The 17,224-nt window shown below is 44.4% G+C and overlaps 1 protein-coding gene across 14 annotated transcripts in view; it reads left to right on the top strand.

Moving 5' to 3' along the window:
- The window catches only part of CACNA1C (calcium voltage-gated channel subunit alpha1 C), a 319,991-nt gene that overhangs the window by 291,813 nt on the left and 10,954 nt on the right, over window positions 1–17,224 (top strand). For 9 of the 14 annotated variants that reach the window (XM_083180855.1, XM_083180858.1, XM_083180859.1 and 6 more), the window contains 7 exons: window positions 4,345–4,479; window positions 9,635–9,972; window positions 13,663–13,689; window positions 13,784–13,906; window positions 14,717–14,826; window positions 14,926–15,032; window positions 16,066–16,368. In XM_083180855.1, coding sequence (XP_083036981.1) covers window positions 4,345–4,479; window positions 9,635–9,972; window positions 13,663–13,689; window positions 13,784–13,906; window positions 14,717–14,826; window positions 14,926–15,032; window positions 16,066–16,368 — 1,143 coding nt within the window. The remainder of the gene's footprint in view (window positions 1–4,344; window positions 4,480–9,634; window positions 9,973–13,662; window positions 13,690–13,783; window positions 13,907–14,716; window positions 14,827–14,925; window positions 15,033–16,065; window positions 16,369–17,224) is intronic. The other 5 variants (XM_083180868.1, XM_083180862.1, XM_083180864.1 and 2 more) reach the window with 1 other exon arrangement.

Consider the following 17,224-nt stretch of genomic DNA (forward strand, 5'->3'; position numbering starts at 1 on the left):
TGAATCTATATACCATCCTGCACATAACTGTATATTACATTATATAATTAGGTACTTGTGTATTATCAGGGCGCCCATTACGTAGTGGTGTATTGAGAATACAAATACAGCACTATGCTGGCTACGTAAACTACGTAAGTGGCTCTGGAGCTCTAAAAATACACAATGCTTAGTATCCCCACTATCCACGTCATACCACGTCGGCGTGGAGTTGATTTTTTAAAGTGTGCCGAGCGCAGCAAGGGGACGTGGATGCGCATCCCCGCACGGGGCTCGCTGCGTTCGCCACACTTTATAAAATCAACTCCACGCCGACTTGGATAGTGGGGGTAAATGGCTGGTCTATACTTACCCTCCTCCGGCCCGGCACCGTGTCGATCCCCACTGACTCACACTGGGATCCACGGTGACTCCCCAGCAGTCGCATTCAGTCCCCCTGCTCCGGCACTCCCCACGGACGCTGTACGAAATTAGCATAGTGCCGCTGGGGGAGCAGGGAAACCATTTGATGCGCCGCCAGCAGCACTACGCAGAATTATGTACAGTGTCCACTGCGAGTGCCAGAGCAGGGGGACTGATTGCGACTGCCGGGGAGTCACCGTGGATCGCGGGGAGTCACCGTGGATCGAGGGGATCGACGTGGTGCCCGGGCCGGAGGAGGGTAAGTATAAACCACACCACCCTGCTGCCACCTGTATTATACCGGTACCGTCGACACTGACAACGTAGCGTAGCCGGGCGCCCTGATAATACACAAGTACCTATAATTATTATATAATTATTATATATAATAAACCTATATACCATTCTGCACATAACTGTATAATACATTATATAATTATTATATTACCCCATACATAACTGTATATGTCACCCTGCATATATCTGTATATACAATATGTATAGTATAATACCTAGTATTATGTATACAGCTGTACATAGTCTTGGCATTAACTAAAATACGGCATACACTGGCCCAAGCAGAAGATCTCTGTGTATATGTCCTGTAACTAATGGCACGTGAACAGGACTGTCATTAATCAGGGTACAGTGCATGTATACTGTCCTGTGTATGTTGACACATGAACAGGAATGTCACTAATCAGGGTACAGCGCATGTATACTGTCCTGTGTCTGTTGACACATGTACAGAACTGTCACTAATCAGGGTACAGCGCATGTATATCGCCCTTTATCTGATGATACGTGAATGGGAAAATCACTAATCAGGGTACAGCGCATGTACACCGCCCTGTATCACATTACTGTCCTGTATATACCACCCTGTATATACCACCTTGTACATTAATGTACACACCGCTCTGTACATACTGTATGTCTGCATTCTCTCTCATACACAGTGCATGCAGTATATACCATATAGATATATATTTTTTAGTAAACCAGATCTATGGACAGAGAATGAGGGACCTATGGGGGCCACATAGCCCCGGCAGGGCCTAGTTAGTGATGTGACTGTTCACAATCCAAAAGAAAAACTAAGTAGTCTTGCGGGTGCACCGGAACATAAATAAGTATATTAAAATTTACACACTATATTGATATGCCTTAAAATGTCTAGTAAATTTATTATGTCCATTAAAATGGTAAAATATAAAGCAAAGGATAGTCCAAGAGAGATGAAAATATTGTGTGTAATAAAATATATCCAAAAATTAAGTTTTGTCTCTTGTTATATTATTTATAATTGCACAATGGCTCATTTATCATCATATATTGTTGTGTTGCATTTCTCATTCCTGAGGCTGCATGCCTTCTCACACTGCTCCCTATGGAAAGGCAGTAACATTTGTGTCCAATCATTCTGTTAATTGCAGTGTATCCCATTAAATAATTAAGCTATTACTGTTTGCATAAACCAGTGCGTAGCAGTTAAGATCCTATTATAATTGCAACATGTTCAACATAATTTAAATATGATTAATAACAGACAACAGCTTTAAAAAATCTAAGTCTGTTTCACCAGCTACAACTAGCCTACGTCCGTTTCACCAGCTACAACTAGCCTACGCCCGTTTTACCAGCTACAAATAGCCTACGTCCGTTTCACCAGCAAGGCTTTCTCCATCGCCTGCTATCTCATTTCTGCTTCCTTATATTCCCTTTCTTTGATTCAGATTGGTTGTCAGCTCTCCTTCTGTGTTTAGCATGGTCTCATTAGTAAGTTAATTATATTTGTAATCCATCAACATTCATACATTCATATTCCATCCAAAATAAATTTAAAGGGTAAAATAATCCTCCTTCTAGTATTGTATGTAAAGGTTTACACATAATTTATTATAGACTATTTTATTGTTACAATCCTATTGTCACCATTTTCATTATTGATATCTAATTATCATTAATACTTCACTGATCAATCTCTATACCATAATTAAATTGGTATTTGTTTGTCGTAAGTTACTATCAGAAATGAGGGAGATGCATCATCATCGGTATACTAGTCAATCCATCTTCATCCATTACGTGGACAAGTGCTGACAACCAATCAGAATCAAGGAAAGGGGATATAAGGAAGCAGAAATGAGACATCAGGTGATGCAGGGAGAAAGCCTTGTTGGTGAAACGTAAGTAGGCTATTTGTAGCTGGTAAAACGGACACTGGCTATTTGTAGCTGGTGAAACGGACGTCGGCTATTTGTAGCTGTTGTCTATATTCTTAATCATATAAAAAATACACTCCTTAAATAAATAAAGGGAACACTTACATAACATCCTAGATCCGAATGAGTGAAATATTCTTATTAAATACTTTGTTCTTTACATAGATGAATGTACTGACAACAAAATCACACAAAAATGATCAATGGAAATCAAATGTATTAACCCATGGAGGTCTGGATTTGGAGTACCACTCTTTGATGTAATGTCCTTAAAACAAGTCAAAATGAGGCTCAGTAGTGTGTGTGGCCTCCACATGCCTGTATGACCTCCTTACAATGCCTGGGCATGCTCTTGATGAGGTGGCTAATGGTCTCCTGAGGGATCTCCTCCCAGACCTGGACTAAAGCATCTGCCAACTCCTGGACAGTCTGTGGTGCAACGTGGCATTGGTGGATGGAGCGAGACATGATGTCCCAGATGTGCTCAATTGGATTCAGGTCTGGGAAACAGGCGGGCCAGTCCATAGCATCAATGCCTTCATCTTGCAGGAACTGCTGACACACTCCAATCACATGAGGTCTAGCATTGTCTTGCATTAGGAGGATCCCAGGGCCAACCGCACCAGCATATGGTCTCACAAGGGATCTGAGGATTTCATCTCGGTACCTAATGGCAGTCAGGCTACCTCTGGCAGCACATGGAGGGCTGTGCGTCCCCCCAAAGAAATGCCACCCCAGACCATTACTGACCCACTGCCAAACCGGTCATGCTGAAGGATGTTGCAGGCAGCAGAATGTTCTCCTTGATGTCTCCAGACTCTGTCACGTCTGTCGTGCTCAGAGTGAACCTGCTTTCATCTGTGAAGAGCACAAAGCACCAGTGGTGAATTTGCCAATCTTGGTGTTCTCTGGCAAATGTCAAACGTCCTGCACCTGTGGATGTCGGGTCCTCATACCACCCTAATGGAGTCTGTTTCTGACCATTTGAGTAGACACATGCACATTTGTATCCTGCTGGAGGTTGTTTTGCAGGGCTCTGGCAGTGCTCCTCTTTTCCTCCTTGCACAAAGGCGGAGGTAGCGGTCCTGCTGCTGGGTTGTTGCCCTCCTACGGCCTCATCCACGTCTCCTGATGTACTTGCCTGTCTCCTGGTAGCGCCTCCATGCTCTGAACACTAAGCTGACAGACACAGCAAACCTTCTTGCCACATTTTACCTCCTTTACATATGGAGCAGTGTGAGAAGACATGCAGCCTCAGGAACGCCACAAAACAATACATTATAAATGAGCTATTGTGTGATTGTAATTAATATAATAAGAACAAAAAGAGACAGGGGGTAATTTTCAATATATTTTATTATACACAACATTTTCAGCTTTTTTTCACTATCATTTGTTTTATATTTCACCATTTTAATAGACGTAATAAATTTACTAGACATTTGAATACTTATAAAGTGTGTAACTTTTAATATACTTATTTGCACCCTCAGGACTACTTACTTTTAAGTACTGTTTAAGTAGTGGGTAGCACCTCACAATTGTTCTTGAGGGGTTCACCCTGGTGAAGCTAAAGCAGTATTGCGGGATTTATGCTTTGATGTGTAATTTGGGAGCGATGTGACTGTATTGGGTATTACAATGTAATGGATCGTGTGGGAGCTAAGGACTCTGTCGGCCCTGGCACATTGCCCAGATGTTTGTGGTTCCCCCTCAGGCCGGGCTGCGGACCCTGCATGACATTGGGCCTGAGATTCGCAGAGCTATATCTGGAGACCTGACGGCAGAGGAGGAGCTGGACAAGGCCATGAAGGAGGCAGTGTCTGCTGCGTCTGAGGATGACATCTTCAGGGTGTGTGGAGATAATGGCACTGACTGCGCTGGCGTATTTTGGGCCTGGTAGCATGGATGGGACTTTGGGTGACAACAAAGACACAAGCTGCAGCCTCTAACAGCAGCGGTAGTCACCGCAGTACGCACTGATGTGTAATCGGGCGGACATTATATAGGTCCAAGCAGGAGCAGCTTAGTACATGAACCCCACAGAAGTCTGCTTTGTACACAGCAACCCATGCAATATACAGACTGTATACCTCACCATCCTGTAACGCTGTACGTCTCCTCCTGTAACACTGTACACCTCATCCTGTAACACTGTACGTCTCCTCCTGTAACACTGTACATCTCCTCCTGTAACACTGTACACCTCATCCTGTAACACTGTACGTCTCCTCCTGTAACACTGTACATCTCCTCCTGTAACACTGTACACCTCATCCTGTAACACTGTACGTCTCCTCCTGTAACACTGTACACCTCATCCTGTAACACTGTACACCTCATCCTGTAACACTGTACAACACATCCTGTAACACTGTACGTCTCATCCTGTAACTCTGTACACCTCATCCTGTAACACTGTACGTCTCCTCCTGTAACACTGTACATCTCCTCCTGTAACATTGTACACCTCATCCTGTAACACTGTACATCTCATCCTGTAACACTGTAAACATCATCCTGTAACACTGTACATCTCCTCCTGTAACACTGTACATCTCCTCCTGTAACACTGTACATCTCCTCCTGTAACACTGTACATCTCATCCTGTAACACTGTACACCTCATCCTGTAACACTGTACAACACATCCTATAACACTGTACGTCTCATCCTGTAACACTGTACGTCTCCTCCTGTAACACTGTACGTCTCCTCCTGTAACACTGTACACCTCATCCTGTAAATCTGTACACCTTATCATCCTGTAACACTGTACGTCTCATCCTGTAACACTGTACGTCTCCTCCTGTAACACTGTACATCTCATCCTGTAACACTGTACATCTCCTCCTGTAACACTGTACACCTCGTCCTGTAACACTGTACACCTTATCATCCTGTACCACTGTACATCTCCTCCTGTACCACTGTACATCTCCTCCTGTAACACTGTACACCTCATCCTGTAACACTGTACGTCTCCTCCTGTAACACTGTACGTCTCCTCCTGTAACACTGTACATCTGATCCGGTAACACTGTACGTCTCTTCCTGTAACACTGTACACCTCATCCTGTAACACTGTACACCTCATCCTGTAACACTGTATACATCATCCTGTAACACTGTATACATCATCCTGTAACACTGTACACCTCATCCTGTAACACTGTATACATCATCCTGTAACACTTTACAACTCATCCTGTAACACTGTACAACTCATCCTGTAACACTGTACGTCTCCTCCTGTAACACTGTACGTCTCCTCCTGTAACACTGTACGTCTCCTCCTGTAACACTGTATGTCTCATCCTGTAACACTGTATGTCTCATCCTGTAACACTGTACGTCTCATCCTGTAACACTGTACACCTCATCCTGTAACACTGTACACCTCATCCTGTAACACTGTACGTCTCCTCCTGTAACACTGTACAACACATCCTGTAACACTGTACAACACATCCTGTAACACTGTACGTTTCATCCTGTAACACTGTACGTCTCCTCCTGTAACACTGTACACCTCATCCTGTAACACTGTACATCTCATACTGTAACACTGTACACCTCATCCTCCTGTAACACTGTACACCTCATCCTCCTGTAACACTGTACACCTCATCCTGTAACACTGTACACCTCATCCTGTAACACTGTACACGTGACCTCATCCTGTAACACTGTACACCTTATCATCTTGTAACACTGTACACCTCATCCTGTAACACTGTACGTCTCCTCCTGTAACACTGTACGTCTCCTCCTGTAACACTGTACATCTCATCCTGTAACACTGTACACCTCATCCTGTAACACTGTACGTCTCCTCCTGTAACACTGTACATCTCATCCTGTAACACTGTACACCTCATCCTGTAACACTGTACACCCCATCCTGTAACACTGTACATCTCCTCCTGTAACACTGTACATCTCATCCTGTAACACTGTACACCTCATCCTGTAACACTGTACACCTCATCCTGTAACACTGTACATCTCCTCCTGTAACACTGTACATCTCCTCCTGTAACACTGTATACATCATCCTGTAACACTGTACACCTCATCCTGTAACACTGTACCTCTCCTCCTGTAACACTGTACGTCTCCTCCTGTAACACTGTACATCTCCTCCTGTAACACTGTACATCTCATCCTGTAACACTGTACATCTCATCCTGTAACACTGTACATCTCCTCCTGTAACACTGTACGTCTCCTCCTGTAACACTGTACACCTCATCCTGTAACACTTTACACCTTATCATCCTGTACCACTGTACATCTCCTCCTGTAACACTGTACATCTCCTCCTGTAACACTGTACACCTCATCCTGTAACACTGTACGTCTCCTCCTGTAACACTGTACACCTCATCCTGTAACACTGTACACCTCATCCTGTAACACTGTACATCTGATCCGGTAACACTGTACGTCTCTTCCTGTAACACTGTACACCTCATCCTGTAACACTGTACACCTCATCCTGTAACACTGTATACATCATCCTGTAACACTGTACACCTCATCCTGTAACACTGTATACATCATCCTGTAACACTTTACAACTCATCCTGTAACACTGTACGTCTCATCCTGTAACACTGTACACCTCATCCTGTAACACTGTACGTCTTCTCCTGTAACACTGTACGTCTCATCCTGTAACACTGTATGTCTCATCCTGTAACACTGTACGTCTCATCCTGTAACACTGTACACCTCATCCTGTAACACTGTACACCTCATCCTGTAACACTGTACACCTCATCCTGTAACACTGTACGTCTCCTCCTGTAACACTGTACAACACATCCTGTAACACTGTACAACACATCCTGTAACACTGTACGTTTCATCCTGTAACACTGTACGTCTCCTCCTGTAACACTGTACACCTCATCCTGTAACACTGTACATCTCATCCTGTAACACTGTACACCTCATCCTCCTGTAACACTGTACACCTCATCCTCCTGTAACACTGTACACCTCATCCTGTAACACTGTACACCTCATCCTGTAACACTGTACACGTGACCTCATCCTGTAACACTGTACACCTCATCCTGTAACACTGTACGTCTCCTCCTGTAACACTGTACGTCTCCTCCTGTAACACTGTACGTCTCCTCCTGTAACACTGTACATCTCATCCTGTAACACTGTACGTCTCCTCCTGTAACACTGTACGTCTCCTCCTGTAACACTGTACAACTCATCCTGTAACACTGTACACCTCATCCTGTAACACTGTACATCTCCTCCTGTAACACTGTACATCTCATCCTGTAACACTGTACACCTCATCCTGTAACACTGTACATCTCCTCCTGTAACACTGTACACCTCATCCTGTAACACTGTACACCTCATCCTGTAACACTGTACATCTCCTCCTGTAACACTGTACGTCTCCTCCTGTAACACTGTAAGTCTCCTTCTGTAACACTGTACGTCTCCTCCTGTAACACTGTACGTCTCCTCCTGTAACACTGTACGTCTCATCCTGTAACACTGTACATCTCATCCTGTAACACTGTACGTCTCATCCTGTAACACTGTACGCCTCATCCTGTAACACTGTACGCCTCATCCTGTAACACTGTACACCTCATCCTGTAACACTGTACAACACATCCTGTAACTCTGTACACCTCCTCCTGTAACACTGTACGTCTCCTCCTGTAACTCTGTACACCTCATCTTGTAACACTGTGCGTCTCCTCCTGTAACACTGTACATCTCATCCTGTAACACTGTACGCCTCATCCTGTAACACTGTACGCCTCCTCCTGTAACACTGTACACCTCATCCTGTAACACTGTACACCTCATCCTGTAACACTGTACATCCCCTCCTGTAACACTGTACGCCTCCTCCTGTAACACTGTACACCTCACCATCCTGTAACACTGTACATCTCATCCTGTAACACTGTACGTCTCCTCCTGTAACACTGTACGTCTCATCCTGTAACACTGTACATCTCATCCTGTAACACTGTACATCTCATCCTGTAACACTGTACGCCTCATCCTGTAACACTGTACGTCTCCTCCTGTAACACTGTACACCTCACCATCCTGTAACACTGTACACCTCATCCTGTAACACTGTACATCTGATCCTGTAACACTGTACGTCTCATCCTGTAACACTGTACATCTGATCCGGTAACACTGTACACCTCATCCTGTAACACTGTACACCTTATCCTGTAACACTGTACACCTCATCCTGTAACACTGTACGTCTCCTCCTGTAACACTGTACACCTCATCCTGTAACACTGTACATCTGATCCGGTAACACTGTACACCTCATCCTGTAACACTGTACACCTCATCCTGTAACACTGTACGTCTCCTCCTGTAACACTGTACGTCTCCTCCTGTAACACTGTATGTCTCCTCCTGTAACACTGTATATGTCATCCTGATTGTATATCTCATTCTGTTACACTGTATATGTCATCCTGTATATATCTCATCTGGTATTCTGATATAATTGTTGTATCACAATAACTCACTAATTATGACCCATTACATCCATTCTCCTAAGATGTGGAGCTATAAAGTCCCTCATTGGTCCCATCCTGTGACACAGCTGTGTACGATTGTCACCCTCCGGCAGATTCCTGTCACATTGCAGCGCACACAATGTTGGCTTAGTCGTTTTCTCTTACAGTTGTAACCTGACATCCTAGTAATGACGGTACTCCCATGTATAGGTGTTCGGCTTCCTCTATGACCTTACTGATGACATCGCTGTCTGCAGTATATTCCTTCTGTCACGTGTTATATTTCTCTGTCCTTGCCTTGTCCTGGTGCAGTCATAGTCTCTCTTGTCACACTCTATGACATGTCCCGCATCTCTCTGTACTGTCTGCAGGGCGTACGGAGCACATAGCGCAGCACATTGGGGCCGGTATCTATCATTATCGCTGACTTTGTAGCACAACGCTCACTGCTGTTCCATGTCTCTACAGAGGGCAGGGGGCCTGTTCGGAAACCACGTCAGCTACTACCAGAGCGAGGTGCGAAGTGCGTTCCCCCAAACGTTCACCACGCAGAGGCCTCTTCACATCAACAAGACCTCCGGTGGGCCGGGTGACCTAGACTCCCCTTCCCATGAGAAGCTGGTGGACTCTACATTTACTCCGAGCAGTTACTCTTCCTCTGGGTCCAATGCCAACATTAACAATGCCAACAACACAGGCCTGGTACGTCTTCCCGCGCTGCTCACTTACCAGAGCACCGTCAGCACCGTAGAAGGACAGAGCCGCCCAGTGCGAACTCACGGATCGTGGAAGCTCAGCTCCAAGAGGTAAGACACAGGCTTCCCGCATGCTTGGTAACTGAGACAGCTGGGCCTAGCGGAGCACATAATCAGGAGATCACCGTGTTTGTGTTATCGCTGGGCTACAATATCTGCAGGTACAATGTGGGGGTCCTTGGACTGCATAATAAGAGGTGCTATCATCCTATCACTCTATAGTACTGCTAGTATCGCCCCAAACACCGTGACCAGGTGACCTCATCTGGTGGGTCCCTAATACTAAGGTTCAAGTACGGAGCACAGTACCGCCAGGTCAGCACGAACCAACCGCCCCAACGCATCACACTAGTGAGAGGAGAAGCGTCACATACGTAAGAATTAGAATCTGTGTTTACAGTGTTACATACAGTAGGTGGTAGGTTATCGTTAGAGTGTCACGTAAGTGAGGGGTAATAATTAGAGTGTTACATAGGTTAGTGGTGATAATTAGAGTGTTACATAGGTGGGACGTAATTATTAGGTGATAGGTAATAATTAGAGTGTCACTTAGGTGATAGGTAATAATTAGAGTGTCACGTAGGTGATAGGTAATAATTAGAGTGTCACGTAGGTGATAGGTAATAATTAGAGTGTCACGTAGGTGATAGGTAATAATTAGAGTGTCACGTAGGTGATAGGTAATAATTAGAGTGTCACGTAGGTGATAGGTAATAATTACAGCGTCACGTAGGTGATAGGTAATAATTAGAGTGTCACGTGGTGATAGGTAATAATTAGAGTGTCACATAGGTGATAGGTAATAATTAGAGTGTCACGTAGGTGATGGGTAATAATTAGAGTGTCACGTAGGTGATGGGTAATAATTAGAGTGTCACGTAGGTGATGGGCAATGTTCCCTCTAATTTTACGAAGGCTGTGTGCGGCAAAAGATTTTGGCTGTGCAACTTTGGAAGGAAATTTTAATTTTTGTGCGTCACTTATATATAACTGGAAAATGACGTTCAGCATTTGTGTTAACTTTACTTCAAAATGATATTAAACATTTAAACATTCAAAACACAGCACACAATGTAGTTAATGGGTGAAACACACATTAATTGAGTCCACAACGGCAAAAAGGGACCACTGCTGCTTTGTGCGCTCTGTTTTAATGTCTGTCCGCATGCTCGTCGAGTTGTGTGCGCGCGCACGCGTGCACAGCTTAGAGGGAACACTGGTGATGGGTAATAATTACAGTGTCACGTAGGTGATAGGTAATAATTAGAGTGTCACGTAGGTGATAGGTAATAATTAGAGTGTCACGTAGGTGATAGGTAATAATTAGAGTGTCACGTAGGTGATAGGTAATAATTAGAGTGTCATGTACGTGATAGGTAATAATTACAGTGTCACGTAGGTGATAGGTAATAATTAGAGTGTTACGTAGGTGATAGGTAATAATTAGAGTGTCACGTAGGTGATAGGTAATAATTAGAGTGTCACGTAGGTGATAGGTAATAATTAGAGTGTCACATAGGTGATAGGTAATAATTAGAGTGTCACGTAGGTGATAGGTAATAATTAGTGTCACGTAGGTGATAGGTAATAATTAGAGTGTTACGTAGCTGATAGGTAATAATTAGAGTGTCACGTAGGTGATAGGTAATAATTAGTGTTACGTAGGTGATAGGTAATAATTAGAGTGTCACGTAGGTGATAGGTAATAATTAGAGTGTTACGTAGGTGATAGGTAATAATTAGAGTGTCACGTAGCTGATAGGTAATAATTAGAGTGTCACGTAGGTGATAGGTAATAATTAGTGTTACGTAGGTGATAGGTAATAATTAGAGTGTCACGTAGGTGATAGGTAATAATTAGAGTGTTACGTAGGTGATAGGTAATAATTAGAGTGTCACGTAGCTGATAGGTAATAATTAGAGTGTCACGTAGGTGATAGGTAATAATTAGTGTTACGTAGGTGATAGGTAATAATTAGAGTGTCACGTAGGTGATAGGTAATAATTAGAGTGTCACGTAGGTGATAGGTAATAATTAGAGTGTCACGTAGGTGATAGGTAATAATTAGAGTGTCACGTAGGTGATAGGTAATAATTAGAGTGTCACGTAGGTGATAGGTAATAATTAGAGTGTCACGTAGCTGATAGGTAATAATTAGAGTGTCATGTAGGTGATAGGTAATAATTAGTGTTACGTAGGTGATAGGTATTAATTACAGTGTCACGTAGGTGATGGGTAATAATTAGAGTGTCACGTAGGTGATGGGTAATAATTAGAGTGTTAAGTAGGTGATAGGTAATAATTAGAGTGTTACGTAGGTGATAGGTAATAATTAGAGTGTTACGTAGGTGATAGGTAATAATTAGAGTGTTACGTAGGTGATAGGTAATAATTAGAGTGTTAAGTAGGTGATAGGTAATAATTAGAGTGTTAAGTAGGTGATAGGTAATAATTAGAGTGTTACGTAGGTGATAGGTAATAATTAGAGTGTTACGTAGGTGATAGGTAATAATTAGACTGTCACGTAGGTGATAGGTAATAATTAGAGTGTTACGTAGGTAATAATTAGAGTGTCACGTAGGTGATAGGTAATAATTAGAGTGTTACATAGGTGATAGGTAATAATTAGAGTTACGTAGGTGATAGGTAATAATTACAGTGTCACGTAGGTGATAGGTAATAATTAGAGTGTCACGTAGGTGATAGGTAATAATTAGAGTGTTACGTAGGTGATAGGTAATAATTAGAGTGTTACGTAGGTGATAGGTAATAATTAGAGTGTCACGTAGGTGATAGGTAATAATTAGAGTGTCACGTAGGTGATAGGTAATAATTAGAGTGTCACGTAGGTGATAGGTAATAATTAGAGTGTCACGTAGGTTATAGGTAATAATTAGAGTGTCACGTAGGTGATAGGTAATAATTAGAGTGTCACGTAGGTGATAGGTAATAATTAGAGTGTCACGTAGGTGATAGGTAATAATTAGAGTGTCACTTAGGTGATAGGTAATAATTAGAGTGTCACGTAGGTGATAGGTAATAATTACAGTGTTACGTAGGTGATAGGTAATAATTAGAGTGTCACGTAGGTGATAGGTAATAATTAGAGTGTTACGTAGGTGATAGGTAATAATTAGAGTGTTACGTAGGTGATGGGTAATAATTAGAGTGTCACATAGGTGATAGGTAATAATTAGAGTGTCACGTAGGTGATAGGTAATAATTAGAGTGTCACGTAGGTGATAGGTAATAATTAGAGTGTCACGTAGGTGATAGGTAATAATTAGAGTGTCACGTAGGTGATAGGTAATAATTACAGTGTTACATAGGTGATAGGTAATAATTAGAGTGTCACGTAGGTGATAGGTAATAATTACAGTGTTACGTAGGTGATAGGTAATAATTACAGTGTTACATAGGTGATAGGTAATAATTAGAGTGTCACGTAGGTGATAGGTAATAATTACAGTGTTACTATGTCTCCTCTCCCTCTTGTCCATGTGACTGTCTCCTCCCACTCCCACCCATGTGACTGTCTCCTCTCACTTCCGCCCAAGTGACTGTCTCCTCTCCCTCTCGCCCATGTGATTCTGTCTCCTCTCCCTCTCGCCCATGTGATTCTGTCTCCTCTCCCTCTCGCCCATGTGACTGTCTCCTCTCACTCCCACCCATGTGACTCTGTCTCCTCTCCCTCTTGTCAATGTGACTATGTCTCTCTGTTTCTTTTCCTGCTGGCCCAGGACATGTCACTGCGAAGTCTGGGGACGGTAGGTTCCACACCCTAACATCCGTGTCCTTCGGTGTGGGGCGGATACACCTGTTGAGCATCAGAGCTGAGATTCTCCCCTTTCCTCTCCACAGCTCAGTGTCCAGGGACAGCCGCCTGCCTATAATCTCCCGGGAGGAAGCCTCACAGGATGACACATATGATGCCAGCGAGGAGGTGGAGTACAGCAGCGAGCCCAGCCTCCTGTGCTCTGATGTGTGAGTTCTCTGTAGTACTGTACCGGGCATGGGCACAACCCCACCCCTCCCCTGCCGCAGGAGCACTGCCCCTTCCCGGTTCTGTGTGGTTTCCAGCTGCTGTAATGGAAGGAGCAGGGTCATGATCAGCTGACTGCAGGGTGACTGGATGGGGAATCTCTACGGAGGGGACACAGAGTACGGGATACGGTTACTAGGTCGACACTATCAAGTCGATATGCATGAAGGTCGACATGGCTTAGGGTCGATAGGGGCATTAGGTCGATGTCGACAGTCAAAAGATTGACATGGGGTTTTTCACCTTTTTTTTGTTCCAAAACTTCTACAATTTCTAACCTATGTCAACCTAGTCATGTCGACCTTCCTGCGTGTTGACCTTAATGCTTGTCGACCATCCTGCAGTCTACCCATTGATCCGTACCCCAGAGTACAGGTGGACACTTTACCCCCATACACATTCGGCCCTTCCGAGCGGTCTCTTGGGGCCCATTTATTAAGGGATCGCAATATGTAATGTGATCCTCCAACCAATCATATAGGGACCCACTGGTACTTTGCTTTCCACTGCGATTGGTTAGCAGACCTGTAACAAGAAAATGTTCATTCAGAGCCACTTCTGATTGGTTGTGAGCTACCAACCAACGTCTTCTGGTAAATCACAAGGAAAACCTGGGATCTGTGTTTCCAGTTATGCACCTAGTGGCTTGTGGGAGGCGCCCAGTGACCACTAGGAACTTGGTCCTGTTACCACCATGGTTCCTGACTTGCTAATCTAATAGATACATCTTACGCTCTGCCTGTCTTCTGCAGGTTCTCTGATCAAGATGAGGAGAGCCGGCAGCTGACCCCATCCGAGGGAGAGATGGAGAGAGGCCTGTGTCCGTCTCCCAAAAAGAGCTTCCTGCGCTCAGCTTCACTAGGTAATTTGCTGTTGTATGACTCATTATAGACAATAGGGGGCGCCATTGTCACACTGGTACTTGCCCTCAGAGCCTCTGGACTCTCTTATTGTTTTGCAGGCAGGAGGGCTTCCTTCCATTTGGAGTGCCTGAGGAGGTACCGGAACCAAGGTGGAGACACGTCTCCCAAAGCAGTGCTGCCGCAGATTCATCTGGTGCACCACCAGGTACCTACCCCCGGTGTCACATCAGCTCCACCAAACTCCTCTTCCTGTCCGCAACCTCACTAATTAGGAAACTCTCTGACCCCTCCAAATTCCACTTGTAGCATTATGGAGGGTCCATGATTCCTGTAGTTTGGAAGATGCCTGTCTCTGCTGATATTGATTTAAAATATGTTCCTTATAATCCTTGACCCCTCTATATTTCCCTTATGTCATCAGAACCCTTTATATACCCTTTATATACCATCATACCCTTTTATATGCCATCAGACCCCTTTATATACCATAAGACCCCTCCATATGCCCCTTATGCCATCAGACCGCTGTATATACCATAAGACCCCTATATATGACCCTTATATGCCATCAGACCCTTTATATGCCGTGTATATGCCATCAGACACCTTTTTATGCCCCTTCTATGCCACTAGGCCCCTTTATATGCCATCAGACCCCCTTTATATAACATCAGACCCCTTTATATGCCCCTTCTATACCATCAGACCCCTTTATATGCCCCTTGTATGTCATCAGACCCTTTATATGCCACCAGGCCCCTTTATATGCCCCTTATATGCCATCAGACACCTTTATATGCCCCTTATATGCCATCAAATCCCTTTATATACCATCAGGCCCCTGTATATGCCAGAAGAACCCTTTATATACCATAAGACCCCTTTATATGCCCCATATAAGCCATAAGAACACCATTATATGCCATCAAACCCCTTTATATGCCCCATATATGCCACCAGACACATTTTATATGCCCCTTATATGACATCAAACCCCTTTATATACCATCAGACCCCTTTATATGCCCTTAGTATGCCATCAGTTCTCCTCATGTTCCCCTTATATGCCATCAAACCCTACAGATGCCCCTTTTAATCCATATGTTCCCATCGGAATCGCCCCTTTTTACCTTTGAAGCTGGAGCCCACGCATAGAGGTGGAACTTCCTGTTACTAATGTGCAGCAGCGACTTGTCCAACCAGCATGGTAACCTGTCCCCCCCTCCCTCTGTCCCCAGGCATTAGCGGTGGCCGGCCTCAGCCCTCTATTGCGGAGGAGTCACTCGCCCACAGCATTCTCACGCCTCTGCTCCACACCGCCTGCCACGCCCTGCTCCAGAGGATGGGCGCACCAAACTGTACCCGCACTGAGACTACACCGGGACCCCAGGTCCAAAGACAACTTAAACAGCAGCTTCCCCTCCGTGCACTGCAGCGACTGCAGCCTCGGGCGAGACCGTCCAGCCTCCCTCACAGTTCCCTGCCACACGCTGGACCAAACACGGCAGCACCACGGCAGCGCCAGCAGCTTGGTGGAAGCGGTGAGGAGAGAGATTGTTTACTTCCTGCTCTCAAACGCCTGTATACATAGGGGAGATATGGGGACTAATTAGATATTAGGGTGGGGGGGGGGGTTAATACTTGATCTAACTCCTCCTCTTTTCCTATCCTGGTGCCTCCTCTTTCTGGTTTTAACCCCTCCCTCTTTTTTTGTGTGGTCACATGGACAGTATATATATATATATATATATATATATATATATATATACATACACACATCTATGTTTATGTGTCCACTCTCTGTACATGCACACTATGCACAGCAGAACAATCTGAGAGGATGTACAGATAAAGGAAAGGGGAGGAACAGTTCTTAAGCTGTGTACACACGGTGCAATTTGCTCAGTGTACCATTTTCATCAGCGACCAGCAATTTTGGCTGAACATTGCTAGCTATTCTTTCTCATTCTGTCTCATTTTGACTAGAAATTGCTGGTTGCTGGTGCACAGATGCGACCAGCAATTTTTAGCCATAATCGGAGGAGTATGCTCCTGCAACCAGCGACCATGAAGGGCTGGCAGCGGGAGCGCGCTCCCTGAGATTTATCTCCCACAGCACATGAAACCACTGGCAGTATGGTCGCTCAGTGACCATATTGCCAGTGATATGTGCTTAAAATCGCCCCGTGTGTACACAGCTATAGCCTCTTCAGTGCAGCGCAGGATGCAGAGAGAATTAACTAAGGATGGGCTGTTAGGGAGCTGATTGCGCCAACTGCCCATCCCTAGATCCACCACTGGCAGCAAGTCAGCATAGGGGCTGGGGGTCTCGCAGTCTTCGACTGTATAAAGTCAGCCTTATAGGGAGTAGCTGTAGTGATGATGATGAGAAGCGGG

This window comes from Crinia signifera, chromosome 4 (genome assembly GCF_055691185.1).
Source record: "Crinia signifera chromosome 4, ASM5569118v1, whole genome shotgun sequence".
NCBI classification, from domain to species: domain Eukaryota; kingdom Metazoa; phylum Chordata; class Amphibia; order Anura; family Myobatrachidae; genus Crinia; species Crinia signifera.